This window comes from Theropithecus gelada, chromosome 3, assembly GCF_003255815.1.
Source record: "Theropithecus gelada isolate Dixy chromosome 3, Tgel_1.0, whole genome shotgun sequence".
Lineage (NCBI taxonomy): Eukaryota > Metazoa > Chordata > Mammalia > Primates > Cercopithecidae > Theropithecus > Theropithecus gelada.
The window spans coordinates 2,320,200-2,347,825 of NC_037670.1; the positions used below are offsets into that span (position 1 = coordinate 2,320,200).

Here is a 27,626-nt window from a genome sequence, read left to right on the forward strand (position 1 = left end):
TTTTTTTTCACGCGGAAACCGCGGCTGTCGGAGCCGGAGCTGAGGCGGCGGCGGGAGCCCGGTTGGCGTCTGGTCCTCGCGTCGGCCCCGCGGAGCCGGACGCTGTCCCCGGCGCGGCGGAGAAGATGGTGCCGAGCGGCCCCGGGCCCGCCACGCGCCGCCACGAGTGAGCCCAGCGCGGCCGCGGGCGTCCGCCGAGCAGCTGGCCCGGCTGGGCCCGGGGCGCGCAGCTGCCCGCCGGGGCGGGGTAAGCCGGGGCTGGAGGGCGGGCGGGGGTCGGACCCAGTTGGGGCTGCCCGCGGGGCCGGGAGCGGGGGTCGTGCTGGTCGGGAGCGGCTTCTCCGCCGGCTTCTTTCCCCGCTTCTCGGGATGCGGCCCCCGACCCAGTTGCTGGCGGGGGTCGCCCAGCATCGGCCGACCTCGGCCTGCTACCCCCACACTGGGGTTGGCCCAGCCGCGTTCCCCAAGCCAGGGTTCCCTGCCGGCCTTGGAGATGGCGGGACTTCCCACGTCGGGAGCCGAGGCCTGGATAATTCGAATTTGGCACGGGAAACATTTTGGTCGTTTGCCATTTTTCGACTTTGGGGAGTGTTTGTATTTCTTTTCCGTTTGCCAGTGAAACACATCTCAGAAAGGTGGGAGGAAGAGAGTCACGTATGTGCACAAAGTTAAATGGCATAGTGGTGTTCCCTGTGTCAAGCTTGGTAAATATCCAGAATGGGGTGGATTCTTTATTCATGTTTTTAATAAAATGAGGAGTGATCGCAAGGTAATCTAGAGGCATGTAGTTTCAGTTCCTGTGATGGGGACCATCAGTAATAAAACCAGGCCTGTGGTGCTGTTTTGAGTCGTGTGAACGCCGTACCCATTGGACAGCTGGTGAGGAGGCCTTTGTGGAAGAATCTAATGTCTGAGTTTGGTTCTCAACTAGCAGAGGACAGCCCTCACTGGCTGATGAATGGTGAGCTTCTTTGAAGCCTGCTGTGTAAGGATTGTGGCTTCCCCCTGAACTGCTCCTTTCTTGCCTCAAAGGTGAGCCGCTATGGGAGAGAGTGGGAAGAAAAACTCCGAGGCTGGTGATGAATATGTGATAAAGTGGTTTGTCTCGATAGCACCGTCAGCTTGGGTCAGCATAGGGTCTGAGCATGTGTATCTCATTTGTAGATGAATGTTCCATCAACGCTTGACCGATGAGGGTGTCCACCTACTTCCTCTTTTCATCTAGCGGTTCTGACAGGAAGTAGACCTGTCGCGCACCTCAGTTATACTTACGTGTACATTGACCCCAAGAGCATTTGCTCTCTAAGAGTGAGGATGCGGAGTTTCAACTTGTAGTGAAGATTCTGGGAGAATTCCTGTGGCCTGAATCAGGTGGACTGGAATCACTGCTAGCACCGAAGTCTCAATACTGAAATCACCAAACGCTGGTTGACAGGCACCTTCTCTGTTTAGGCTCTAGATGCATCTGGTGCAAGAAGGAAAGGTGGAGCTAAGTGCAATATATATATATATATATATAAAATTTTTTTTTTTTTTTGAGACAGAGTCTTGCTCTTTTCGCCCAGGCTGGAGTGCAGTGGTGCAATCTCTGCTCACTGCAACCTCCGCCTCCCAGGTCCAAGCAATTCTCCTGCCTCAGCCTTCCTAGTAGCTGGGATTACAGGCGCCCGCCACCATGCCCAGCTAGTTTTTGTATTTTTAGTAGAGACAAGGTTTCACCGTGTCTCTACTAAAAAGGCTGATCTTGAACTCCTGACCTCAGGTGATCCATCCACCTCGGCCTCCCAAAGTGCTGGGATTACAGGCTTGAACCACCGCACCTGGCCTAAGTGCAAATATAGTAATAGTTTCTGCCTGCAAGGAATGTACTTAGAGGAAGCAATAGGCTAGAAAATGTGGCAGGACTGAATTGCCATAGTGGTATACCAAATGTTAGGGATTTTGTTATGGTTAGGATCAGAAACTTTTTTTTTTTCTTGAGGCCGAGTCTTGCTTTGTTGCCCAGGCTGGAGTGCAGTGGCGTGAAGTTAGCTCACTGCAACCTCTGCCCCTCAGGTTCAAGGGATTCGTCTGCCTCAGCCACCTGAGTAGCAGGGATTATAGACGCCTGCCACCATGCCCGGCTAATTTTTTGTATTTTTGGTAGAGACGAGGTTTCACTGTGTTGGCCAGGCTGGTCTTGAACTCCTGACCTCAGGTGATTCGCCCGCCTTGGCCTCCCAAAGTGCTGGGATTATAGGCGTGAGCCACCTCGCTTGGCCCAAAACTCATGAAGTAACTTTTGAGGTGGACCTAGAAAGATCGGGAGGATTTGGGCCATTCAGAATTAGCTGGGAAATGAAAAAACTAGGGCCAGTTGGTGGACAAGCACCCAGGCTGGGTAGGTGGGCAGTCAGTGCCTAGAAATATTGGCAGAGGCAGCTAGTTAGGGGTTAAATGCTTTTCGAAGAAAGATAAGCATAAGCTATCCAGTCCAGCTCCTGGTAGATTTCTGGGTTTTTGTTTGTTTTGTTTGTTTTTGTTTTTTTTGAGATGGAGTCTTGCTGTGTTGCCCAGGCTGGAGTGCAGTGAGGCAACAACCTCCACCTTCTGGGTTCAAGCGATTCCTCAGCCTCCTAAGTAGCTGGGACTACAGGTGCATGCTGCCACACCCGGCTAATTTTTGTATTTTTAATGGAGACAGGGTTTCACCATGTTGGCTAGGCTGGTCTCAAACTCTTGACCTCAAGTGATCCACCCGCCTCAGCCTCCCAAAGTGCTGGGATTACAGGTGTGAGCCGCCAGGCCTGGCCTTTGGTTTCTAAATAATTGTTTTCATTTGATGGGTTTGTCTTGTTCTGTAAGAGGCCGGTGGCATAAAACAATGCTTAACTTATTTTATTAAGAACAATGAAAAATATGCTGATTGTCATTCCTATCTGGTATTGACAATCAGGAAATTAAATTTGACGTCTGTGAATTGTTTCAGTGCCTGTGTTTAGTTTGCAGGAGCACAACTCTAGTCTGGTCTGTGCTCTGGCTACAGCCAAAGGATAAATGGCAAGCCCTTCAGTCCTCTCTAGAGGGTTTTTAATGGCATCTGGTCCACGTCACAGAAATGGTGTGTTTCTCTTGCCCAGTCCTGAAGAACCTTTGAAGCCATTCAAACAGGATGCCATGTAATTGCTCTAGATTTTATGACTAATCTCAGGACCTCACTGGCCTCAGCCTTAGACTTTATTTTATTTTATTTTATTATTATTTTTTTTGAGATGGAGTCTTGCTCTGTCATCCAGGCTGGAGTGCAGTGGCGTGATCTCAGCTCACTGCAGCCTCCACCTTCCGGGTTCAAGCGATTCTCTTGCCTCAGCCTCTTGAGTAGCTGGGATTACAGGCGCCCGCCAACACGCCTGGCTGATTTTTGTATTTTTAGTAGAGACAGGATTTCACCATGTTGGTCAGGCTGGTCTGAAACTCCTGACCTCAGGTGATCCACCTGCCTCGGCCTCCCAAAGTGCTGGGATTACAGGCATGAGCCACCACACCTGGCCTTATTTTTATTTATTTATTTTTTTGAGATGGAGTCTCGCCCTGTTGTCCAGGCTGGAGTGTAGTGGCATGATCTCAGCTCACTGCAACCTTTGCCTCCCAGGTTCAAACGATTCTCCTGCCTCAGCCTCCCGAGTAGCTGGGACTACAGGCACACACCACCACAACCAGCTAATTTTTTTGTATTTTAGTAGAAACTGGGTTTCGCCATGTTGGTCAGGCTGGTCTTGAACTCCTGACCTCGTGATCCACCTGCCTCGGCCTCTCAAAGTGCTGGGATTACAGGCGTGAGCCACTGGCTCCAGCCTTATTTTTTAATTAAAAAAAATAATTATGGCTGGGCGCGGTGGCTCACGCCTGTAATCCCAGCACTTTGGGAGGCCGAGGTGGGTGGATCACGAGGTCAGGAGATCGAGACCATCCTGGCTCACACGGTGAAACCCCGTCTCTACTAAAAAAAAATAAAAAAACAGTAATAATAATAATAATTATGACGGGACAGAGTCTTGCTCTCTTGTCCTGGCTGGAGTGCTATGGGTGATCATGGCTCACTGCGCCCTCCTCCTCCTGGGCTCAAGTGATACTCCTGCCTCAGTCTCCTGAGTGGCTGGGAGCACAGATGTGCACCACCACACCTGGCTAATTTTTTGATTTTTTGTAGAGGCAGAGTCTCACTTTGTTGCTCAGGCTGGTCTCGCAGTCCTGGGATCAAGTGATCCTCCCGTCTTGGCCTCCCAGAATGCTGGGATTAAAGGTGTGAGCCACCCCAAAATAACTGTATTAACTATATTTACCACACTGTGCAGTATAACTCAGAAAAAATATGTTCCTTTTTCTCTAATGGACTTTGTACCCTTTGACCATCATCTCCCTGTTCCCCAACCCCCACTTCTGTAACCATAGTTCTGCTCTCTGCTGCAGTGAGTTCCATTGTCTTTTAGATTCCATACAAAAGTGGAATCCTATGTTGTGCTTCTGTGCCTGGCTTATTTCTCTTAGTATAATGTTCGTTGCGTCTGTCCATGTTGTTGCAAATAGTGCTGCAGTGAACACGGGGGTACAGACATCTCTTTGACAATCTGATTTCAATTTGGGGGTGTTATATATTCAGTAGTGGGATTGCTGGATCATTCCATTGCTAGTTTTTTCTTTCTTTCTTTTTTTTTTCTTTGGGAGACAATCTCGCTCTGTCGCACAGGTTCAAGCGATCTCCTGCCTCAGCCTTCCGAGTAGCTGAATTACAGGTGCACGCCACTACACCTGGCTAATTTTTTGTATTTTTAGTAGAGACAGGGTTTCACCATGTTGGTCAGGCTGGTCTTGAACTCCTGACCTCGTGATCCACCTGCCTCAGCCTCCCAAAGTGCTAGGATTACAGACATGAGCCACCATGCCCAGCCTACTTTTAGTTTTTAAAGGAATTTCTGTACTGTTTTCCATCATGGCTGTACTAATTTACATTCCCACAGTGCATAACGGCTCCCTTAGCTCCACATTCTCACAAACATTTGTCTTTCTTTGATAACAGTCATTCTGACAGGTGTGAGAAGATACATAATTGTGGTTTTAATTTGCATTTCTCTAGTGATTGTGAATATGTTGGCCAGCTATATCTGTTGGCCATTTGTCGGTCTTTTGAAAAACATCTGTTCATGTCCCTTGCCCATTTTTTAATTCCTAGGAATTTGGAGAAGATACTTGCAAACTGTACATCTGAAAAGGGGTTAATATCCAAAATGTATACAAAGCTCAAACAACTCAGTAGCAAGAAAACAAAAAATCCAATTGAAAAATGGGCAGCCAGGCACGGTGGCTCACGCCTGTAATTCTAGCACTTGGGGAGGCCAAGGCCGGTGGATTGCTTGAGGTCAAGAGTTTGAGACTAACCTGGCCAACATGGTGCAACCCTGTCTGTACTAAGAGTACAAAAATTAGCTGGGCGTGGTGGCGCATGCTTGTAATCCCAGCTACTCAGGAGGCTGAAGCAGGAGAATCACTTGAACCTGGGATGCGGAGGTTGCGGTGAGCCAGGATCGTACCACTGCACTCCAGTCTGGGCGACAGAGCAAGACTCCATCTGAAACAAAAAAAAAAAAAAAAAAGGAAAGAAGGAAAAATGGACAAAGAGCCTTGGCTTTTCTTTAAAAAGAAAAAATGGAAAGGAGGAAAGATAGAGGTTTTAGCATACTCAATTTTCATTTAAATTGATTTCGGACGTGGAAATCCTTAAGTTACCTTTCTCATGTACATATCAAATTCATTTGACAAGAGGTCTGTAGCGTTTTTTCTGCGTATGATTACATACCTCAGTGTGATCCTGGGGAGTACATGACATAGCCTTCGAAGCACTGCCATTTGGACTTTTGTGCTGTTTGGTTACAAGTGCTGTTTTTCAAACATGTCCCAGTCTTACACACTGAGTTTGGTTACAGTAAGGTTTCCTATTGAACCTTTAGCTTCTATTTGATCTTGGCATCCCTCATGACTTGTTTTCTTAAAAATCGATTAAGCCCCACATTATTAAATTTTAATATGGGAGTACTTTTAATTTTGGTGTTTAAGATGGTCGGCAATTATTTAAAAAACTAAAGAACAAAGATAAATTATTTTCCATCTTGAGACTGTAGTGAATTTTTTTAAGAAGCGGGGGGAATGTCGAATGTTACCATGGTTTTGTATCATGATTTTGAAAATGGAACGATGCATTCATTAACTGTAAGTGAGGAGAAATACATGGAAAGTCTGAGTTTTGGAAGTAAGTCTGGTTCCAGACATGTAATTATATCAGCCTACGTTCTTTTCCTTTTGTCTTTATGAGACTACTGATGTTGCCTAAACTACACGTTTAGCAACTAAAACTATGCTTTCGCTTGTAATTTCTCATGTGATCTTTTTTTTTTTTGAGACAGGGTCTCTCCCTGTTACCGAGGCTGGAGTGCAGTGGTGTGACCATGGCTCACAGTAGCCTTGAACTCTTAGACTCAACTGATCATCCTGCCTTGCCCTCCCAATTAGCTGGGACTATAGGTGAAACCATGCCCAGCTAATTTTTTTTAATTTGGTTTTTTTTTTTTAAGGGACAGGGTCTCACTGTGTTGTCCAGGCTGGTCTTGAACTCCTGTGCTCAAGCGATCCTCCGACCTTGGCCTCCCAAAGTGTTGGGATTACAGGCGTGAACCACCGCGAGCAGTCTCTCTTTGGTTCCTTTTAAACGTGAGTTATTGTGAAAGTCTGTTCTGCACTCTGAATTGTATCACATTAAGAAACAAGACACTATTGGCAGAAGACTGTGCTAGTCTTTGCTTCATACTTTTAACTGATGAATGAGTGCTGAGATGGGAGTTACCCTGCTAAAGAAATGAGCGGGGCGCGGTGGCTCACGCCTATAATCCCAGCACTTTGGAAGGCCGAGGCGGGCGGATCACGAGGTCAGGAGATCGAGACCATCCTGGCTAACATGGTGAAACCCCGTCTCTACTAAAAATACAAAAAAAAAAAAAAAATTAGCCGGGCGTGGTGGCCGGCGCCTGTAGTCCCAGCTACTCGGGAGGCTGAGGCAGGAGAATCGCTTGAACCCGGGAGCCGAGATAGCGCCACTGCACTCCAGCCTGGGCGACAGAGTGAGACTCCGCCTCAAAAAAAAAAAAAAAAAAAGAAATGGAAAATAGGCCGAGCCCGGTAGCTCACGCCTGTAATCCCGGCACTTTGGGAAGCCGAGGCAGGCAGATCATCTGAGGTCAGGAGTTCAAGACCAGCCTGGCCAACATGGTGAAACCCTGTCTCTACTAAAAATAGAAAAATTAGCTGGGCGTGGTGGCAGGCGCCTGTAATCCCATCTACTCAGGAGGTTGAAGCAGGAGAATCACTTGAATCCAGGAAGCAGAGGTTGCAGTAAGCCGAGATTGCGCCATTGCACTCTAGCCTGGGTGATGAGATTGAAACTCAGTCTTCCAAAAAAAAAGAGTTAAACATTTTAAACTTCAAAAATGTTGATCTCTTAATTGTGCCTTTGTTAAAGTCAATGACTAAAATACACTTAGTATATCTATGGTATGTGAGATTGGGTTTTTTCCCCCTTACTTTGGTATTTGACTTGAAACTGTCTTATCAACCTTGGCATTGTGATTGATGGCATGGCTTTTGGGGTCAGATGAATTAAGTCAGAATCCATTTCTGCCATTTATTTGCAGTGTGACCTAGTACAAATTACTGAAGCTCATTTGCTTCAGTTTTCTCATCTGTAAAGTGGGAATAGTAGTATCTACCTAGCAGTGTTGCAAAGATTAAAAAATATGTGAAGCGCTTTACACGTGCCTGGGAATGGCATGTTGGCTAAGTGTTAGCTGTTAGGAATGCTCTCTTCCCACTGCTTCATCCATGTCACCTGGTTTTTACCTCTATCACCCTAGTGAGAGGGGTTTTGCTTACATCACTATTGATGTCTTGATTGCAAAATTATATGGATGCTTTTCTGCCTTTATCTCATTTGATGGGATTGACTCTTCAAAAAGAATTTTTTTTTCCTTTTTATTTTCATTTTTTGAGATAGGGTTTAACTCTGTCTCCCAGGCTAGAGTGCAGTGGTGCGTCACAGCTCACTGCAGCCTCAAACTTCTGGGTTCAGGTGATCCCTCCACATCAGCCTCCCAAGTAGCTGGGACTACAGGTGTGCACTACCCCACCCAGCTAAATTTTGTATTCTTTGTAGACCCGGGGTCTTCTTGTGTTTCCCAGGCTGGTCTCCAACTCCTGGGCTCAAGTGATCGGCTGGCCTCAGCCTCCCAGAGTGCTAGAATTACAGGCATGAGCCATTGTGCCCTGCCAGATTGACTTCTTTTTGCAAACCTATATCATTTATTGGACTGAAGTAGAACTTAATGGTTAATGCATGGGCTCTGAAGGCCAACTGGATTTGAATCCAGGTTCACTTCCCGTGTGATCATGGACACATTAACTGACTTCTATATGCCTTAATTTCCCCATCTGTAAAATATTTTAGGGATCAGAATTGTTTTAGGGATCATACATAATAGGTGCAAAACTCTTAGAGCGGTGCCTCTCTCAAAAAGTAGGCAATGATGGTAGACGTTATTATTGTTAAGCACCTTCCCGGTATCAGGCACTGTCCAAGGTAGGAGGGATGCAGAAACAATATCATGGAAATGAGAGACAAATTTTTGTTTATGTATTTATTTATTTATTTTTTGAGACAGAGTCTCGCTCTGGTGCCCAGGCTGGAGTTCAGTGGCTTGATCTTGGCTCACTGCAACCTCTGCCTCCGGGGTTCAAGTGATTCTCCTGTCTCAGCCTCCTGAGTAGCTGGGATCATAGGCGTTCCCCACCACGCCCAGCTAATTTTTGCATTTTTAGTAGAGACAGGGTTTCACCATGTTGGCCAGGATGCTCTCTAACTCCTCAGGTGATCCACCCGCCTTGGCCTCCCAAAGTGCTGGAATTACAGCTGCGAGCACCCGGCTCAGACAACAGTTTAACTTGGCTGAGGGAGGCAGTGTCAGTGGGGATGGAGTGAGAGCTGCCTTTGAGAAGACACTTAAAATGTGGAAATGATAGGACTTGGTAACTGGTTGTAGGAGAGTCAGAGTATCAAGGATGACTGGCAGGAGCTGGGCGCAGTGGCTCATGTCTGTAATCCCAGCCTTTGGGAGGCTGATGCAGGAGGATCGCTTGAGCCCAGGAGTTTGAGACCAGCCTGGGCATTGTGGCAAAATCCTCTCTCTACAAAAAATACAAAAATTAGCCGAGAGTGGTAGCATGTGCTTGCAGTCCCAGCTACTTGGGAGGCCGAGGTGGGAGGATCGCTTGTGCCTGGGAAGTCAAGGTGGCTGCCATGCTCATACCACTGCACTCCAGCCTGGGCACCAGAGCCAGACCCTGTCTCAAAAAAAAAAAAAAAAAAAAAAAAGAAAGAAAGAATGGCAGGACCCTATCTCAAAAAAAAAGAATGACTGGCAGGGATTACTAGGTAAATCACCGTGTTTTTCCTTATGGGGAGGAGCCAATTTGTTGCCTTGGGATAAGTTTTGGCCTCGTTGGCCTTTGGGTCATCTAAAGAGAGAGCTCTAGTCGGTGAGTGTTTGGATCTGGAGGTGAGTGGATACATAAAATGGGGTTAAGGCATGAATGAGTGTGTCCCCCTTGAGCAGAGGCCCCAGCTGGAACTTGGGAACACCAGCTTTTGAAGGAGCCTGAAAAGGAAGGGGTGGCCAGATGAATGTTAGGAAAACCAGGAGTGGAAGCTGGGAGAGGATCCACCCCACTTCTGTGTCAGATGCTGCTGCAGCAACATGAGTTAGGGACTGTAGCTCCGGCTTTGGACTTGGCAGCCCAGAGATTACTGGAGACCTTGAAGTTCTCCTGTGTCTTCATTGCTTCTCACTTGTCTCTCTGAAGGTTCATTCTGCCTGCACTGCTTTGCAGTGGGGCAGAAGGTGGTTTCTGCGCAGTGCTCGGGGCAACTAGGTGCTGGAGCTTGCACAGGGTGTCTTTGATACCAATAAGTGTCTTTAAGTGTTGGATAATCTGGCATCGCGTCGATGACTGTTGCTTACTAGGCTCAGGGTTTGTAACCCCAGCCTTAAAGCTCTTCGAGGGTCTCACATATCACAGGATATTTGAGAAATGCTACTTTCTGCTACGTGAAGGTGAGTTTCTGTCATTCTCTCTTAGCACAAGTCCAATGTATTTCCTTTGGTCGGCATAGAGAGTGGGCTTGCCCATCCTCTCTTCCTCGCCTTTCAGAAACTTCCCATTTAACCTAAGGTAGAAAATCTCATTTAAGATGAATGGTGGGCCTGGTGTGGTGGCTTGCGCTTAGAATCCCAGCACTTTGGGAGGCTGAGGCGGGTAGATCACTTGAAGTCAGGAGTTTGAGACCAGCCTGGCCAACATGGTGAAACCCCGTCTCTACTAAAAATATCAGAATTAGCCGGACGTGGTGACATGCGCCTGTAGTCTCAGCTATTTGGGAGGCTGAGGTAGGAGAATCACTTGAACCCGGGAGGCAGAGGTTGAGCAGAGATCACACTGCTGCATGCCAGCCTGGGTGACAACGCGAGACAACATCTCAAAAAAAAAGAACGTTTTTGAAACTATAATAAAGCTAGTTTAAAACTTGGTCAAGTAGCCATGTGGCGTACATATGCGGGCTTTGGAGAGGGAGAGACTGAAAGGTTTCCTGTGTCTGTGGCATAATGAATGTCAACTTACTTTTTTTCTGATAAAATGTTATTAAGTTGCAAAATTACATTTTGTTTGTTTGTTTGTTTTTAATCACTGTGTTAACCAGGTTGGAGTGCAGTGGCATGATCATTGCTCACTATAGCTTTGACCTCCTGGGCTGAGGCAGTCTTCCCACCTCAGACTTCCAAGTAGCTGGGCCATTGGTGTATACCACCATGCCTAGCTAATTTATTAAAAAATTATTTTTTGTAGAGATAAGGTCTTGTTGTGTTGGCCAGGCTGGTCTCAAACTCCTGGCCTCAAACAATCCTTCTACCTCAGCCTCCCACAGTGCTGGGATTACAGGTGTGAGTTATTGTGCCCAACCAGGAGGCCTTCCTCTTTTATTTTTTATTTTTTATTTTTTGAGATGGAGTCTCGCTCTGTCACCCAGGCTGGAGTGCAGTGGTGCTATCTTGGCTCACTGCAAGCTCCACCTCCTGGGTTCACGCCATTCTCCTGCCTCAGCCTCCCAAGTATCTGGGACTACAGGCGCCCGCCACCACGCCCAGCTAATTTTTTGTATTTTTAGTAGAGACGGGGTTTCACCGTGTTAGCCAGGATGGATGGTCTCGATCTCCTGACCTTGTGACCACCCGCCTCGGCCTCCCAAAGTGCTGGGACTGCAGATGTGAGCCACCGTGCCCGGCCGGCCTTCCTCCTTTACTAGCTCCTTTGCTCCCCTTATATTAGGTTGGTACAAAAGTAATTGTGGTTTTTGCCATTACATATTGGCGAAAACCACGATTCCTTTTGCACCGACCCAATTAACTGTGTTTTTGTTAACTCATGTAATAAAAAGTCAGCATCTCCTCCTCCACCTCTGTCCCTTTCACCTGAACCAGTAGTATTTTGAAAGTTTGTAACACAGCCTTTTCCTGGCTACCTGTAAGGAACTGTGTTCTTTTGCAAACTGTGTGTGGACTGAGATATTAGGGTAACCTTGGTATTGCCTTTTGCTTATGTAAAGCGCCATCTGTTGTTTACCTGTTGCCTCAGTTTCTCCATCCCTGTTCTTATCTCCTCACCTCGCCAGATGGAGGATTGTGCAGAGCACAGTTTTCCCTGAGAACTTTTTGTTTTTGAGATGCAGTCTTGCTCTGACACCCAGGCTGGAGTGCAGTGATGCAATCATGACTCACTGCAACCTCCGCCTTCTGGGTTCAAGCAATTCTCCTGTCTCAGCCTCCCTATAGCTAGGATTACAGGTGCATGCCACCACTCCCGGGTCATTTTTTGTAGTTTTAGTAGAGACAGGAATTCACTGTGTTGCCCAGACTGGTCTCGAACTCCTGAGCTCAGGCAATCCACCCACCTCAGCCTCCCAAAGTCCTAGGATTACAGGCATGAGCCACCATGCCTGGCCGATTTTTTTCTTTTTTATGGCAGCTGTATGTGATATTTTAGATTCTGTGGGTGTTTGTTTGTTTGTTTTGAGACAGAGTCTCACTCTGTCACACAGGCGGAGCGTAGTGGCACGATCTCAGCTCACTGCAACCTCCCAGGTTCGAGCAATTCGTGCCGCAGCCTCCTGAGTAGCTGGGACTACAACCACGTGCCATCACACCTGGCTAATTTTTTGTGTTTTTAGTAGAGACAAGGTTTCACAAGTTGCCCTGGCTGGTCTCAAACTCCTGACCTCAGGTGATCTGCTTGCCTTGACCTCCCAAAGTGCTGCGATTATAGGCGTGAGCCACTGTGCCTAGCCCCCGCTTTGTTTTGGTGGTTGGGGGGATAGGATCTCACTCTGTTGCTCAGGCTAGAGTGCAGTGGCGTAATCATAGCTCATTGCAGCCTCAAACTCCCAGATTCAAGCCATCCTCCTGCCTCAGCCCCCCACGTAGCTGGGACTACAGGCGTGTGCCACCATGCCCAGATCTTGTGTTTTTGATAGGTACAATACTGGAGAGAAATCCTACTTTATTCAGTTGTGCCCTGCTATTGTTGGATATGTAGTTTTCCATTTTTTAACAATTGCAAACACTCCAAAAATAACTCTGAGTAGTAAAATCTTTGGAGCAATGGGTGTTTCCTTAGTTTTAGTTCTTAGAAGTAGAATGTTGGAGATAAAATATGCCAGATTTTAACACTGTTGATATGTATGGTCAAGTTGGTCTCCAGAAAGTTTATAACACAGCCCTTTCCGCGCCCCTTTTTAAGGAACTTGTGCTATTTGTAACTTGTGGGTTGCTAGAGATACTTGTGGGATAGTCTTGGTATTGCATTTTGCTTGCTTAAAGTGCCATCTGATGTTTAGCATCTTCATTGAGTTAGTCTCAGAGATCTAAGGTACTGTGCTGATAGATTTTCATCACGTGTTCTCACGTGCTTGTGAAATTGCCTTTTGGATGTGTTCTGTGTACCCTAAATCCCTGGACTTTTCAGCGAGGCAGCTTCCCAGTCGTGGTCATTTCTTTCTTTATCTTGGTCAATACCAGGACGCCCTAATTGGAGTTGGAATGAATTTAGGGGGAGGGGTCAGATAGTGTGCTTTCTTTTATCTCTGTTTGTTTTCCTAAACAGAACTTAATTTATTCATTAATTAAAACTAACATTTGCCACTGTGACACTCACAGAAACTTTCTTGTAACTCTTTGCAGAAGGAATACATTTATTTAGTCTTCATTGATTTCCTATTTGAAAACACTTGTGAATGGTAGAAGGGAATTTTATGTTTGTAAAATGTTTGGAATCTTAATAGTTTTATTCAAACATTCTTCTATTATTATTATTATTATTATTATTATTATTATTGTTATTTTGAGGTGGAGTTTTGCTCTTGTTGCCCAGGCTGGAGTGCAGTGGCACGAAGTCAGCTCACTGCAACCTCTGCCTCCTGGGTTCAAATGATTCTGCTGTCTCAGACTCCTGAGTAGCTGGGATTACAGGTGCACGCCACCATGCTCAGCTAATTTTTGTATTTTTAGTAGAAACGGGGTTTCACCATGTTGGTCAGGCTGGTCTCGAACTCCTGACCTCAGGTGATGCACCCACTTTGGCCTTCCAAAGTGTTGGGATTACAGGCGTGAGCCACTGCGCCCGACCCATTCTTTCGCTTTTTTAGTGACTATAATTGTCGCTATAATTGCTTGTGCTGGAAGTTTCCCTAAATTAAATTGGCTTAATTTGACAATATTTGCCATTTTGTGGGTATTTGTGTTGATATAACTGTTTAAATTCTGGTGTAATGTGCTTTTAATGACTATTAGTTTTCCTTGAAGTGAATTCTGATTCAGATTTTTCTACTGTTTTTCTGAACGTTTCATAATTGTAGTTCCAAGAGGTAAATGGTTCCTATTCATTTTTATATAAGGTTAAGGTTTTGGGCCAGGTGTAGTGGTTCACACCTACAATCCCAACACTTTGGGAGGCCAAGGCGGGCATATCTCTTGAGGACAGGAGTTCAAGACAAGTCTGGTCAACATGGTGAAACCCTGTCTCTACTAAGAAAAATAAATTAGCCAGGCGTGGTGGCATGCGCCTGTAATCTCAGCTACTCAGGAGGCTGAGGCAGGAGAATCACTTGAACCCAGGAGGCGGAGGTTGCAGTGAGCTGAGATTGTGCCCCTGCACTCTAGCCTAGGCAACAGAGTGAGACTCTTGTGGCCAAAAAAACAAAACAAAAAAAATTAAGTTTTTGTTCTAGCTCAGTAAATTGAACTCTGATTTACTGTTGACGTTTTTATTTATGAATCCTATTAATCTAAACCTAACTAGTCTTGTTTCTATATTATTATTGTTATTATTATTTTTGAGATGGAGTCTTGCTGTGTCACCCAGGCTGGAGTGCAGTGGCGCGATCTCAACTCACTGCAACCTCTGCCTCCCGGGTTCCAGCAGCTCTCCTGCCTCAGCCTCCCAAGTAGCTGGGATTACAGGTGCATGCCACCACACCTGGCTGCCGTTTGTGTTTTTAGTAGAGATGGGGTTTCACCATGTTGGCCAGGCTAGCCTCGAACTCCTGACCTCAGGTATTCCACCCACCTTGGCCTCCCAAAGCATTGGGATTACAGGTGTGAGCCACCACGTCTGGCCCCCATTTACTTTAAATCATCTCTAGATTACTTACAGTACCTAATGTAATACAAGTACTATGTAAGTAGTTTTTATGCTTTTTTTTGAAATGGAGTCTTACTGTATTGTCCAGGCTGGAGTACAGTGGCACGATGTTGGCTCACTGCAACCTCCACTTCCCAGATTCAAGGGATTCTCATGCCTCAGCCTCACGAGTAACTGGGATTATAGATGCACACCATCATGCCTAGCTAATTTTTATTTTTATTTTTAGTAGAGATGGGATTTCACCATGTTGGCCAGGCTGGTCTCAAACTCCTGGCCTCAAACAATCCACCTGCCTCAGCCTTCCAAAGTACTGGGATTACAGGCATGAGCCATCATGGCTGACCTCTTGATTTCTTTTTTAGATTGCTCTCTATTGGCACATAGAAATGCTACTAATTTTTATAGGTTGATTTTTGTATTCTGCAGCTTTACTGAAAATTGGTCTATCAGTTCCAGTTTTTTGATGGAGTATTTAGGTTTTTTCCAAATATAAGATCATACCATCTGCAAACAAGGATAATTTACCTTCTTCCTTTCCAGTTTGGACGCCCTTTATTTCTTGTCTGATTGCTCTAGCTAGGACTTCTGGTGCTCTGTTGAATTACAGTGGTGAAAGTGGGCATCCTTTTCATGTTCCAGATCTTAGAGGAAACATTTTCAGTTTTTCCCCATTCAGTATGTTACTAGTTGTGGTCCTGTTGTATATGGCTTTTATTGTGTGAGGTATGTTCCTTCTAAGCCCAGTTTTTTGAGGGTTTAGTATCATGAAGAGATGTTTAATTTTATCAAATGCTTTTTCAGCATCAGTTGAATTCATCGTGTGGTTTTTGTCCTTTATTCTGCTGATATGATGTATCTCTGATTTATTTGCATATGTTGAACCATCCTTGCTTCCAAGGGATAAATCCCACTTGGTCAGGACGAATGATCTTTTTAATGTTGAATTTGGTTTGCCAGTATATTTTGGAGATTTACAACAATCTTCATCAGGGATATCTGCCTGTAGTTTTCCCTTTTTTTTTTTTTTGATGTATCTTTGGTTTTGATATCAGGGTGATACTGGCCTCCTATAATGAGTTTGGAAGTACTCCCTTTTCCTCTGCTTTTTGAGATAGTTTGCGTAGGATTGGTATTCTTCTTTTAGTGTTTGGTAGAATTCAGCAGTGAAGCCATCAGGTCTTGGTAGGTTGTGTGTATAGGAATTCATCCATTTCTTCTAGGTTTCCTAGCCGGTATGAAGTTGCTTGTAGTAGCCTGGAATGATCCTTTGAATTCCTGTAATGTTGGTTTAGTGTCTCCTTTTTCGTATCTGATACTATTTATTTGAATCTTGTCTCTTTTTTCTGAGTTCATCTGGTTCAAAACACCAACTCTTTGTTTCATTGATCTTTTGTATTTTTTTGTTTCAAATTCGTTTATTTCTGCTGTGAGCTTTATTATTTCTTTTCTACTAATTTTGTGTTTGGTTTGCTCTTGCTTTTCTAATTCCTTAAGATGTGTTATTAGGTTGCTTGTTTGATGTTTTCTACTTTCCTCTTAGTACTGCTTTCACTGGATCACATAGGTTTTGGTATTTTGTGTTTTCATTTCATTTGTTTCAAGATACTTTCGAATTTCCTTCTTAATTTCTTCATTGACCCACTGGCCATCCAGGAGCATATTATTTAATTTCCATGTGTTTGTGTAGTTTCCAGAATTTCTCTGGTAATTGATTTCTAGTTGTATTCCATTGTGGTCAGAGAAGATACTTGATATAATTTCATATTTTTTGAATGTTTTAAGACTTGTTCTGTGGCCTAACATATGGTGTATTTTTGGGAATGATTCATGTGATCTGTTAGGTCCATTTGGTCTATAGTGCAGATTAAATCATTTCTTTGTTGGTTTTCCGTCTGGATGATCTGTCCAATGCTGAAAGTAGAGTGTTGAAGTCTCCAGCTATGATTGTATTGGGGTCTGTCTTTCCCTTTAGTTCTAATATTTGCTTTATATATTTCAGTGCTCCAGTGCTGGGTGCATATATATTTATAATTGTTACATCATCTTGCTGAATTGACCCTTTGACCTTCTTTGTCTCTTTTTATAGTTTTTGTCTTGAAATCTATTTAGTCTGATTAAGTATAGCTGCTTCTGCTCTGCTCTTTTTTGGTTTCCATTTACATGGAATATCTTTTTCCATTTCTTTATTTTCTTTTTTTGAGACGGAGTTTTGCTCTTGTTGCCCAGGCTGGAGTGCAGTGGCGTGACCTCGGCTCACCACAACCTCTGCCTCCCATGTTCAAGTGATCCTCCTGCCTCAGCCTCCCAAGTAACTGGGATTACAGACAGGCATGCGCCACCACACCTGGCTAATTTTTTTGTATTTTTAGTAGAGTCGGGGTTTCACCATGTTGGTGAGGCTGGTCTGGAACTCCTGACCTCAGGTGATCTGCCTGCCTCAGCCTCCCAAAATGCTGAGATTACAGGTGTGAGCCACCATGCCCAGCTATTTCTTTATTTTCATTTGATGTGTGTCTTTATAGGTGAGGTGTGTTTCTTGTAGGCAACACATTGTTGGGTCTGGCTTTTTTATTTATTCAGCCACTGTGTCTTTTGACTGGAGAGTTTAGTCCATTTACATTCAGTGTTGTTACTGATAAGTAAGGATTTAGTCCTGCCATTTTGTTGTTTTTAGCTGTTTTGTGATCTTTTCTTCTTTCTTTCCTTCCTTCCTGTCTTCATTTTAGTGAAGGTAATTTTTCTCTGGTGGTATGTTTTAATTTCTTTTTTATGTATCTGTTATATGTTGGACTTTCTTTATAGGGCAGTGAAAACATTTGAAAATTGATTGTGGAGATTGTTCTTCAATTCGGTGAATATACCAAAAATCGTTGAATTGTATATTTTAAATGGGTGAATTATATGCTATGTGAATTATTTATTAATAATACCATTAAAAATATCAAGAACCTTTCTTTTTCTTTTTCTTTTTTTTTTGAAACAGAGTCTTGCTCTGTCGCCCAGGCTGAAGTGCAGTGGTGCGATCTCAGCTCACTGCAACCTCCGCCTTCTGGCTTCAAGTGATTCTCCTGCCTCAGCCTCCTGAGTAGCTGGGACTACAGGCACACGCTACCATGCCCAGCTACTTTTTGTATTTTTAGGAGAGACGGGGTTTCACCATATTGGCCAGGCTGGTCTTGAACTCCTGACCTCGTGATCCGCCCGCCTCAGCCTCCCAAAGTGCTGGGATTACAGGCATGAGCCACTGTGCCCGGCTTCTGAAGAACCTTTCATATGGCAAAAGATACCATAAACCATATTAAAGAAAACCCAGACTTGGATTAATTATATGTAACATATAAAACTGTTAAAAGGGTTAGTACCTGAAACACAAAAGGAATTTCTAAACATCAATAAGAAGTAGACTAACACCCTATTAGTAAATTACCAGAGGATTCAGGCAGTTCACTTAAGAATGGGCCTAAATGGCTGGTTAAAAAAATGGAAAGATGCTCTGTTTCATGGAGATACAATTTAAAATAATAGAGATATCATTTCACATCTGTCTTTTTGGACCAAATTAATATGCCTTAGGAAATCAAGTGTCGGCACAAATCTCATGGAATGGAGCAGGCTCCTTCATTGCTGGGGAAGTGTAAACTGGTTGATCTCCTTGGAGAGTGGTCTGACAGTATCAGGTTGAAGACGGGCCCTACCCTGTGACCTTGCTGTACTACAGCCACTCTTGTACCTGCTTCAATGCCCTTTGTGGGTGAAACAGTGACAGGAACCCAGCTGGACCCCTCAGACTGGGATAACTTAACCACATAACAATTTTTACATATATACATCAGTGAAATTCAGTGAACTAGATCAACAGAGATCAACAGAGATGTCAGGAAAACGAATGCTGAGTGAAAATGGCATGGAAAATGTGTTACTGTTGATTTTTAGGGGCTGTTGATGCATCCTTTTGTCTCTGTAAACGCTGATACAGACTTTTTAAAAAATTGCTTTTTGCTAATGTTGTTGCAGTCTGCTCATATTTGTAAGTGATCATTGTGTGCCAGCTGCTGTTCTAGGGGTCAGGGGCCAGGGCTGTAGCCGTGAACAAGACAGGCAAAATGTCTGCTCTCACTGGGCTCATTAATGAGGGATGACAGACAGTAAACAAGTAGGAAAATAATTGTGCTCTTGGTTGATGCTAAACAATATGAAGGAAATAAAGCAGGGGCTGAGGGTGACCAGGGAAGGCGTGGTCTGAGGAGCTGACTGTTAAACAGAGACTTGCATTTTTTTTTTTTTTTTAATTGAGACAGAGTCTCACTCTGTCGCTCAGGCTGGAGTGCAGTGGTGTGATCTTGGCTCATTGCAACCTCTGCCTCCCAGGTTCAAGCGATTCTCCTACCTCAGCTTCCCGAGTAGCTGGGATTACAGGTGTGCACTACTACATCTGGCTAATTTTTTAATTTTTAGTAGAGGTGGGATTTTGCTGTGTTCGCCAGGCTGGTCTTGAACTCCTGACCTCAAGTGATCCACTCGCCTCAGCCTCCCAAAGTGCTGGGATTACAAGTGTGAGCCCCTGCACCCAGCCATAGACGTGCGTTTTAAGAAGAACAAATGTGGAAATGTTTGGGAAAAGCATCCGGGCAGATGCAAAAGTCTTCAGCTAGATCATGGTCAAAAATGGCAAGAAGCATTAAATACTTAGGAATAAACTTAATAAAAGAAGTGCAAACTTAACACTGTGAAAACAGAAAACATTGTTGAAATAAAGAAGCCAAATAGACGGAAAGGCATCCAAGGCTCTCGGACTAGCAGACAACATTGTTAAGAGAGCAGTACTCCCCAAACCCATCACAGATTCAGTGCAATCCCTGCCAGTGTCCCAGCCGATTTCCTTGCAGAAATTGACAAGATGATCCTGAAGAATAGCAAGTCCAGCGTGGCCAAAGCCCAGGAGGGAGAAGGGGAAGTGGATGGCGATGCAGTCAGGAGATTGGCAGGGCTTCTGAGTCCTGAAAACCCTGTGGGCCATGACAGGGAGCTATCACCGACCTCTTCTAGGTCTGGTGGAAGCCTTAGGCGCTTTTAAGCAAGGCTGGGATGGCTATGAGCGATATGGCAATGAACAGGACAGAATGTTGAATAAGTAGAATTCAGCTTTTCAGTGGCAGGAAATGAGAGCATCCTTAGTTTCTTTCTGTACATGTTGTTGTGTATTTGTGTCATATTACTGACCCACCTAAACCTTTTCTTAGGTGATACGGAAGTAACAGTGTTTATTATAGAATATTTAGAAGATCGAGGCTGGGTATGGTGACTCACACTTGTAATCCCAGAACTTTGGGAGGCTGAGGCAGGAGGATTGCTTGAGGCCAGGAGTTCAGGAGCAGCCTGGGCAACATAGTGAGACCGCATCTCTCTTTTTTTTTTTTTTTTTTTTTTGAGACGGAGTCTTGCTCTGTGGCCAAGGCTGGAGTGCAGTGGCATGACCTCGACTCACTGCAAACTCCGCCTCCTGGGTTCATACCATTCTCCTGCCTCAGCCTCCCGAGTAGCTGGGACTACAGGTGCCTGCCACCATGCCTGGCTAATTTTTTGTATTTTTAGTAGAGATGGGGTTTCACCATGTTAGCCAGGATGGTCTCAATCTCCTGACCTCGTGATCCACCCGCCTCGGCCTCCCAAAGTGCTGGGATTACAGGGTGAGCCACCGTGCCCGGCCGTGAGACCCCATCTCTTAAAAAGTAATAAATTAGCTGGGTATGGTGGTTCACGCCTGTAATCCCAGCACTTGGGGGGCCGAGGCGGGCAGATTACGAGGTCAGGAGTTAGAGAGTAGCCTGGCCAATATGGTGAAACCCCGTCTCTACTAAAAATACAAAAATTAGCTGAGTGTGGCGGCACACGCCTGTAGTCCCAGCTACTTGGGAGGCTGAGGTGGGAGAATCGCTTGAACCCAGGAGGTAGAGGTTGCAGTGAGCCAAGACTACACCATTGCTCCAGCCTGGATGACAGAGTGAGACTCTGTCTCAAAAAAAAAAAAAAAAAAAAAAAAAGGAATAAATTAGTCGGGCATAGTGGTACATACCTTTAGTCCTAGCTACTCAGGAGGCTGAGGTGGGAGGATAGCTTGAGCCTAGGAGTTCAAGGCTGCAGTGAGCTATGATCACACCACTGCACTCCAGCCTGGGTGACAGAGCAAGAGACCCTGTTTTTTAAAACACACACACACACACACACAAAATATTTAGAAGATTCATACTGAAAGAGAATATGTATTCAGGATCCTGCCACTTTGAGGTAATGGCAATTAACATTTAGCATTTTTTCCTTCTAGTCTTTTGAATGAAGTTATGATGAGACGTTTCTCAAATTCAGTAATGAGTGCCCATCCCGCCGAGCTCACCCCCTCAAAACCTCAAAAGAAAACAAAAGAATCATAGCTTTCCTGTTGGAAAGTCAGTCCTTAAGGCTTCTAATTAATTTCTTTCAGGTGGAGCTGATCAGAATAATGTTCAGCATCAACCCCCTGGAGAACCTGAAGGTGTACATCAGCAGTCGGCCTCCCCTGGTGGTCTTCATGATCAGCGTGAGTGCCATGGCCATAGCTTTTCTGACCCTGGGCTACTTCTTCAAAATCAAGGAGATTAAATCACCAGAAATGGCAGAGGTACAGTATGTTCTGACTTCTCCTGGGCTGGCTGGCCCTTGTGGAGTGGGGCAACACTCTGTGGCTTGTCATATAGCTTTCTTGGGTTTTGGACTTTCTCTCCTAGTGAGAAAGGTCGGTATTTATTCAGAATTTTCTGTTTTCCATCTCCCCAGGACTCAAGTTTGTTAGGAAATACCTAGATAGGTATTGTTCAATTTAAATATGCTACCAGTTTCAGTTAGACTATTTCAGCAGTGAAACAGATGCATTTTGGAGAGTACATTTGTAAAATGATCTGTGTCAAAAAGCTGGAGAACTCACCTTTTTAATATTCCATCTCAAATGGGTTCATTGCTGTTTTAGAAAACTGAACATTTGGTATTTTAAAACCACATATCATCATAGAGTTTTATCAGCTGTACTAATCGTTTTTTTCATGAGATAAGGAATCTTAAAGAAATTCAAAACAGGATCTAATTACCAAATATTTTTGTTTTTTGAGATGGAGTCTCGTTCTGTCACCCAGTCTGGAGTGCAGTGGCGTCTTGGCTCACTGCAACCCCCACCTCCCGGGGTCAAGCGATTTTCCTGCCTCAGCCTCCTGAGTAGCTGGGATTACAGGTGCCCACCACCACGTCTGGCTAATTGTTGTCTTTTTAGTAGAGATGGGGTTTCGCTGTGTTGGCCAGGCTGGTCTTGAACTCCTGACCTCAGGTGATCCACCCATCTCAGCCTCCCCAAGTGCTGAGATTACCGGCGTGAGCCACTACACCCAGCCTAATTCCTGTCTTTTAATAGATTCCTTGGGTGCTTTCTCTTACTCTTTTTCCTTCTTCTTGGGTTTGTTGTTGGGTGGAGGTGGGGGTGGGGGTGGGGCTGGGAGTGTGTGGTTGCTACATTGAGTGTGCCTTACATTGGAGAGGAGAGTTCTGTTCCATGTAATTGAGATCATAGCTTTCTCTTGAGCTCTAGGGCATTCTAGATCTTAAGTGATCTTGGCAAAACGAACCGCCTACACATGTGAACTCTTTCTAGCACAGTTCAAGTAACAAGTTTTAGCTATTTCTACCTTGTAACCCTTTCAAAGAGTTTGTTACTAAGAGACATACTGGCTGGCTTAATTCTCCCTCTTTGCTGACCCTGCCTCAATCTTTAAAGGCTGTGAAAACAGGCTGCCCCCACATCAGGGCTGAAAATGAATATTCTACTCAAAACGAAAGCTCTGCAGCCTCCTGCCATTTCTTTCCTGCAGATCTTGAGTCCATGTTGAGCACTTGGCCAAGGCCAGTGGTTACAATGAAGCCTGGATAATTAGCCCTTAATAATCCAAATTAGGCCTGGCATTGGCTTTAGCTGGCTGTTCAACGTGGACTCCAGCTCCGTAGGAACGCATTGTTGAGATGCTATAGAACTTTGGTTATGATTAGTTTCGTGATTTTTATTTCAAATGAGGATCCTAAGTTGTAGGAAAGGCAGTGGTGTATGGGAAACATTTGGGGCTGTGAATCAGAACTTAATGCCGATTCTACCTTGAACTAGAATTGGAGAGTCCCTAATTTGCCCTGGGCCTCAGTTTCTTCATGTCTAGGACTATGAAGGACTGAGACTAGAATGTTCGTTTTCAGCCCTAATATACTAGAATGGTCAGTTGAGTTTGTAGGTGTTAGGGAAATGTAATTTAATAGATCCAGTTGCAGTCTTACTAAATGTCACATACAGTTAAACTGATGCTGTAAGGGTAGACTTACTGGGCTGGTTAGGGGTTGCTCAGATGACTTTTTTTTTGTTTATTTGAGATGGAATGTCACTCTGACACCCAGGCTGAGGCTGGAGTTCAGTGGCACGATCTTGGCTTGCTGGGGCCTCTGCCCCACTTCAAATGATTTTCGTGCCTCAGCCTTCCAAGTAGCTGGGACTACAGGCACACACCACCACGCCTAGCTGATTATTGTATTTTTAGTAGAAACGTGGTTTCACCATGTTGCTCAGGCTGGTCTTGAACTCCTGACCTCAAATGATGCACCTGCCTTGGCCTCCCAAAGTGCTGGAATTACAGGTGCAAGCCACTGCACCTGGCCCCTTCCTTTTTGAAATTGTTGCTGCTCTAAGGTGTCATCAAAAGTCCATAAGAAGGGGGGCAGTGTCCCAAATGAGTATTAGTATTCACTGCTGTTTCATGTTCTGGAGAAAGAGAGCAAGATATATGGAACTGATCTTTTGGGACATTATTTTAAGGTGATTTTATTTTAAAAAAAAAAAAGAATTGTAATTGCAAAATGAGTTTGCATTAATGCTTTTATTCAAGCTTTCTTTTCCAGTTTGGTTCTGAGGCTAGATCATTTTCTCTATGTGTAATATGCTGGATTTTTTTAAAAGAAGATTTTCTTGAATAAATTGATTTGATTTCACAGTTTATTGAGTATCTTGTGCCAGTGAAGAGTTCATACTTTAGGTTATAAATATAAAAGTGATGAGGAAAGCCACGTTGTGCTGCCTGTGAGGAGGTTGGTGGCCGTGTTGTCATGATCTTAAATGACCAGCTCTGAATTGTAGTTTGCTGATGTGCTGCAGTGCCACACCAGGGTCTTACCTGTGTTCCCGCAGCGGGATGCAGGCGCTGTTCACACTCATTTCTTTTTCTTTCACTTCCCCAAAGGATTGGAATACTTTTCTGCTACGGTTCAATGATTTGGACCTGTGTGTATCAGAGAATGAAACGCTAAAGCATCTCACAAACGACACCACAACTCCGGAAAGCACAATGACCAGCGGGCAGGCCCGAGCTTCCACCCAGTCCCCCCAGGCCCTGGAGGACTCGGGCCCTGTGAATATCTCAGTCGCAATCACCCTAACCCTGGACCCACTGAAACCCTTCGGAGGGTATTCCCGCAACGTCACCCATCTGTACTCAACCATCTTAGGGCATCAGATTGGACTTTCAGGTATGCAGTAGCCACTCTCCATTCAGGCTCCTCAAGCAACCACTGTTACAAAAAGAGGAGGCACCGTGTGTGTTTTTACTGACTATATTGTACTAAATTGTAGTCTTGCACATGTGTCTTTTTTTGTTGAGTTTGAACTACATGAACCATTTCTACACCATCATTACATGGTAAAGTACCTGGCTTGAAGTAGCTTCTCAAAAGCCTGTAGGAACAAGAAACTGTGAAAAAACTATAAGGCCTGTCTAATATTTACAAACATGTAATTTTTATTCAGGCTTATCCTGTTGGAGTTTTCGTTATTTACTACACATCTTCTATTGCTATTAGTTTATAGATTTTTTAATGGCCATTGTTAGTCCAACACTGTGCTGAGCTGCTGGGAAGAACTAGAAAATGGCTAAGATGACTGGGCGCAGTGGCTCGTGCATGTAATCCCAGCACTTTGGGAGGCCAAGGTGGGTGGATTGCCTCAGCTCAGGAGTTTGAGACCAGCCTGGGCAACGTGGTGAAACCCCATCACTACTAAAATACAAAAATTTGGCCAGGTGCAGTGGCTCACACCTGTAATCCCAGCACTTTGGGAGGCCAAGGTGGTCAGATCACAAGGTCAGGAGTTCGAGACCAGCCTGGCCAATATGGTAAAACCCCATCTCTACTAAAAATACAAAAATTAGCCAGGCATGGTGGCGGGCACCTGCAGTCCCAGCTACTTGGGAGACTGAGGCAGGAGAGGCTACTTGGGAGACTGAGCTTGAACCCGGGAGGCAGAGGTTGCAGTGAGTTAAGAATCACACCACTACACTCCAGCCTGGGCGACAGAGAGAGACTCTGTCTCCAAAAAAAAAAAAAAAAATTGCCGGGCATGCAGGCATGGTGATGCGCCGCACTTGTAGTCCCAGCTACTCAGGAGGCTGAGGCAGGAGAATTGTTTGAACCCGAGAGGTGGAGGTTGCAGTGAGCTGAGATCATACCACTGCACTCCAGCCTGCGCGACAGAGCGAGACTCCGTCTCAAAAAAAGAAAAGAAAACGCCTAAGATGGGCCCGGGCGCAGTGGTTCACGCCTGTAATCCCAGCACTTTGGGAGGCCAAGGTGGGTGGATCACTTGAGGTCAGGAGTTCAAGACTTGTCTGGCCAACATGGGGAAACCCTATCCCTACTAAAAATACAAAAAAAATTAGCTGGACATGGTGGCGGGCGCCTGTGATCCCAGCTACTCTGGAGACTGAGGTGGGAGAATCACTTGAGCTCTAGAGGCGGAGGCTGCAGTGAGCCAAGATCACACCACTGCACTCCAGTCTAGGCAACAAAGCGAGACTTCACCTCAAAAAAAAAAAAACAAAAAAAAAAACCTAAGATGTAGTCTCTTCCTTTTGGAATTTTGGGGTTATGGAAGAGACAAAGATAAATGTGAGTTAATGTTTATCAAGCACTTATAATAGTCCTCCCACAAAGGAAATGCTATGAAAGTGCTTGATAAGGAATATGAAAAATACATGCTTATAAAATGTGGAGCACTGCCCTGTGACCAGTACTAAACCCATGACAGACTGTAATTGACGCAGGAGAAGGGCTAGAAGGCAGTGGAAGCTGGAATAATCGGGAAAGGCTTCTTGTGGGACACCTGGGCCTTGGAAGAATAACCTTTTGTTCTTTGGTTACCAAAAGGCTTTTTAAAAAGTTCTTAGGCTGGGTGCAGTGGGTCATGCCTGTAATCCCAGCACACTGAGAGGCTGAGGCAGGAGGATTGAATGAGCTCAGGTGTTGAAGACCAACCTGGGCACATAGCAAACACTTGTCTTTATGAGGAATATAAAAAATTAGCCAGGTGTCGTGGCGTGCACCTGTAGTCCCAGCTGCTTGTGAGACTGAGGTGGGAGGATTGCTTGAACCTGGGAGGTCGAGGCTACAGTGAGCTAAGATTGTACCACTGCACTCCAGCCTGGTCAATAGAGTGAGACCCTGTCTCAAAAAACACACAAAAAACAAACAAACAAAAAAAACAAGAAACAAATAAAAAGTCCTTGAAGGAATTTAAGTGCCCACCAGCCTCCTATTGGCGGTTAGAGGTGAGAATGTTCCCATAATAATCAGGTGACTTCTGGGTTTCCCGTGTAGCAAGTGGACCTATTTCTTATGGCATGGCATAAGGACACCTTCGGGTTTTTTTTTTTTACTTTTTTTTATTATTGTTATTTTCAGATGGAGTCTCACTCTGTCACCCAGGTTGGAGTGCAGTGGCACAATCTTGGCTCACTGCAACCTCTGTCTCCTGGGTTCAAGGGACTCTTCTGCTTCAGACTCCTGAGTAGCTGGGATTACAGGCTCACGCCACCATGCCCAGCTAATTTTGTATTTTTAGCGGAGACGGGATTTTACCATGTTGGCCAGGCTGGTCTTGAACTTCTGACTTCAAATGATCTGCCCGCCGTAGCCTCCCAAAGTGCTGGGATTATAGGCATGAGCCACCATGCCTGGCTATTGTTTCATTTTAATTTTTAAAATTTATTTTTTGAGACAGTCTTGATCTGTTGCCAGGCTAGAGTGCAGTGGTGTGATCATAGCTCACTGCAGCCGCAAACTCCTGGGCTCAAGTGATCCTCCCTAGTACCTGGGACCACAGGTGTGCACCAGTATACGTGGCTGATTTTTTAAAGTTTTTTATAGAGACAGTCTTGCTATCACGTTCAGGCTGGTCGTGAATTCCCGGCCTCAAGTAATCCACCTGCCTCAGCCTTCTAAAGTTAAAGTGCTGGGACTATAGATATGAACCACTGTGCCTGGCAATACGTTGGTTTTAATTTAAGCTTCATCACTTGCTTTTCTTAACTCTGAAACCCTCTGACCTCTGTTTGTTCATATGTAAAAGGGGGACAACTGCATTTCTTTGGTCATGTTCATGGGAGAAGAGTAAATTTTAAGTGAAATATGTGTAAAAAATCTTTGAAAATGGCTAGACGGGTGTGCAGAAATGGTGGGGATAATTCACCCAGCCCAAGTTTTTCACCTCTGATCTGCCCGAGGTCTGGTTTGGCATCTCCAGGCCATGACTGGAAAGCGGCCACTTCCTTCGCTGCTTTGTAGCTCTGAGTTGAGCAGGCCTCATGGTCAGGGTCAGGACTGCTCTTGTTCCTCAGATCCCACAAAGGCAGGTTCCTGGGCTGATAGATGATTCCTGTGTAGGTTTGATTTCAGGGTTTATTTGTATGCCAAAG

The 27,626-nt window shown here is 45.0% G+C and overlaps 1 protein-coding gene across 2 annotated transcripts in view; it reads left to right on the forward strand.

Moving 5' to 3' along the window:
• The window catches only part of TMEM248 (transmembrane protein 248), a 36,228-nt gene continuing 8,602 nt past the window's right edge, over positions 1 to 27,626 (forward strand). The window contains exons 1-3 of one of the 2 annotated variants that reach the window (XM_025379120.1): positions 1 to 247; positions 21,308 to 21,484; positions 24,123 to 24,408. In XM_025379120.1, the coding sequence (XP_025234905.1) occupies positions 21,326 to 21,484; positions 24,123 to 24,408 (445 nt within the window). In that variant the 5' untranslated portion in view covers positions 1 to 247; positions 21,308 to 21,325. The remainder of the gene's footprint in view (positions 248 to 21,307; positions 21,485 to 24,122; positions 24,409 to 27,626) is intronic. The other variant, XM_025379119.1, reaches the window with a different exon arrangement.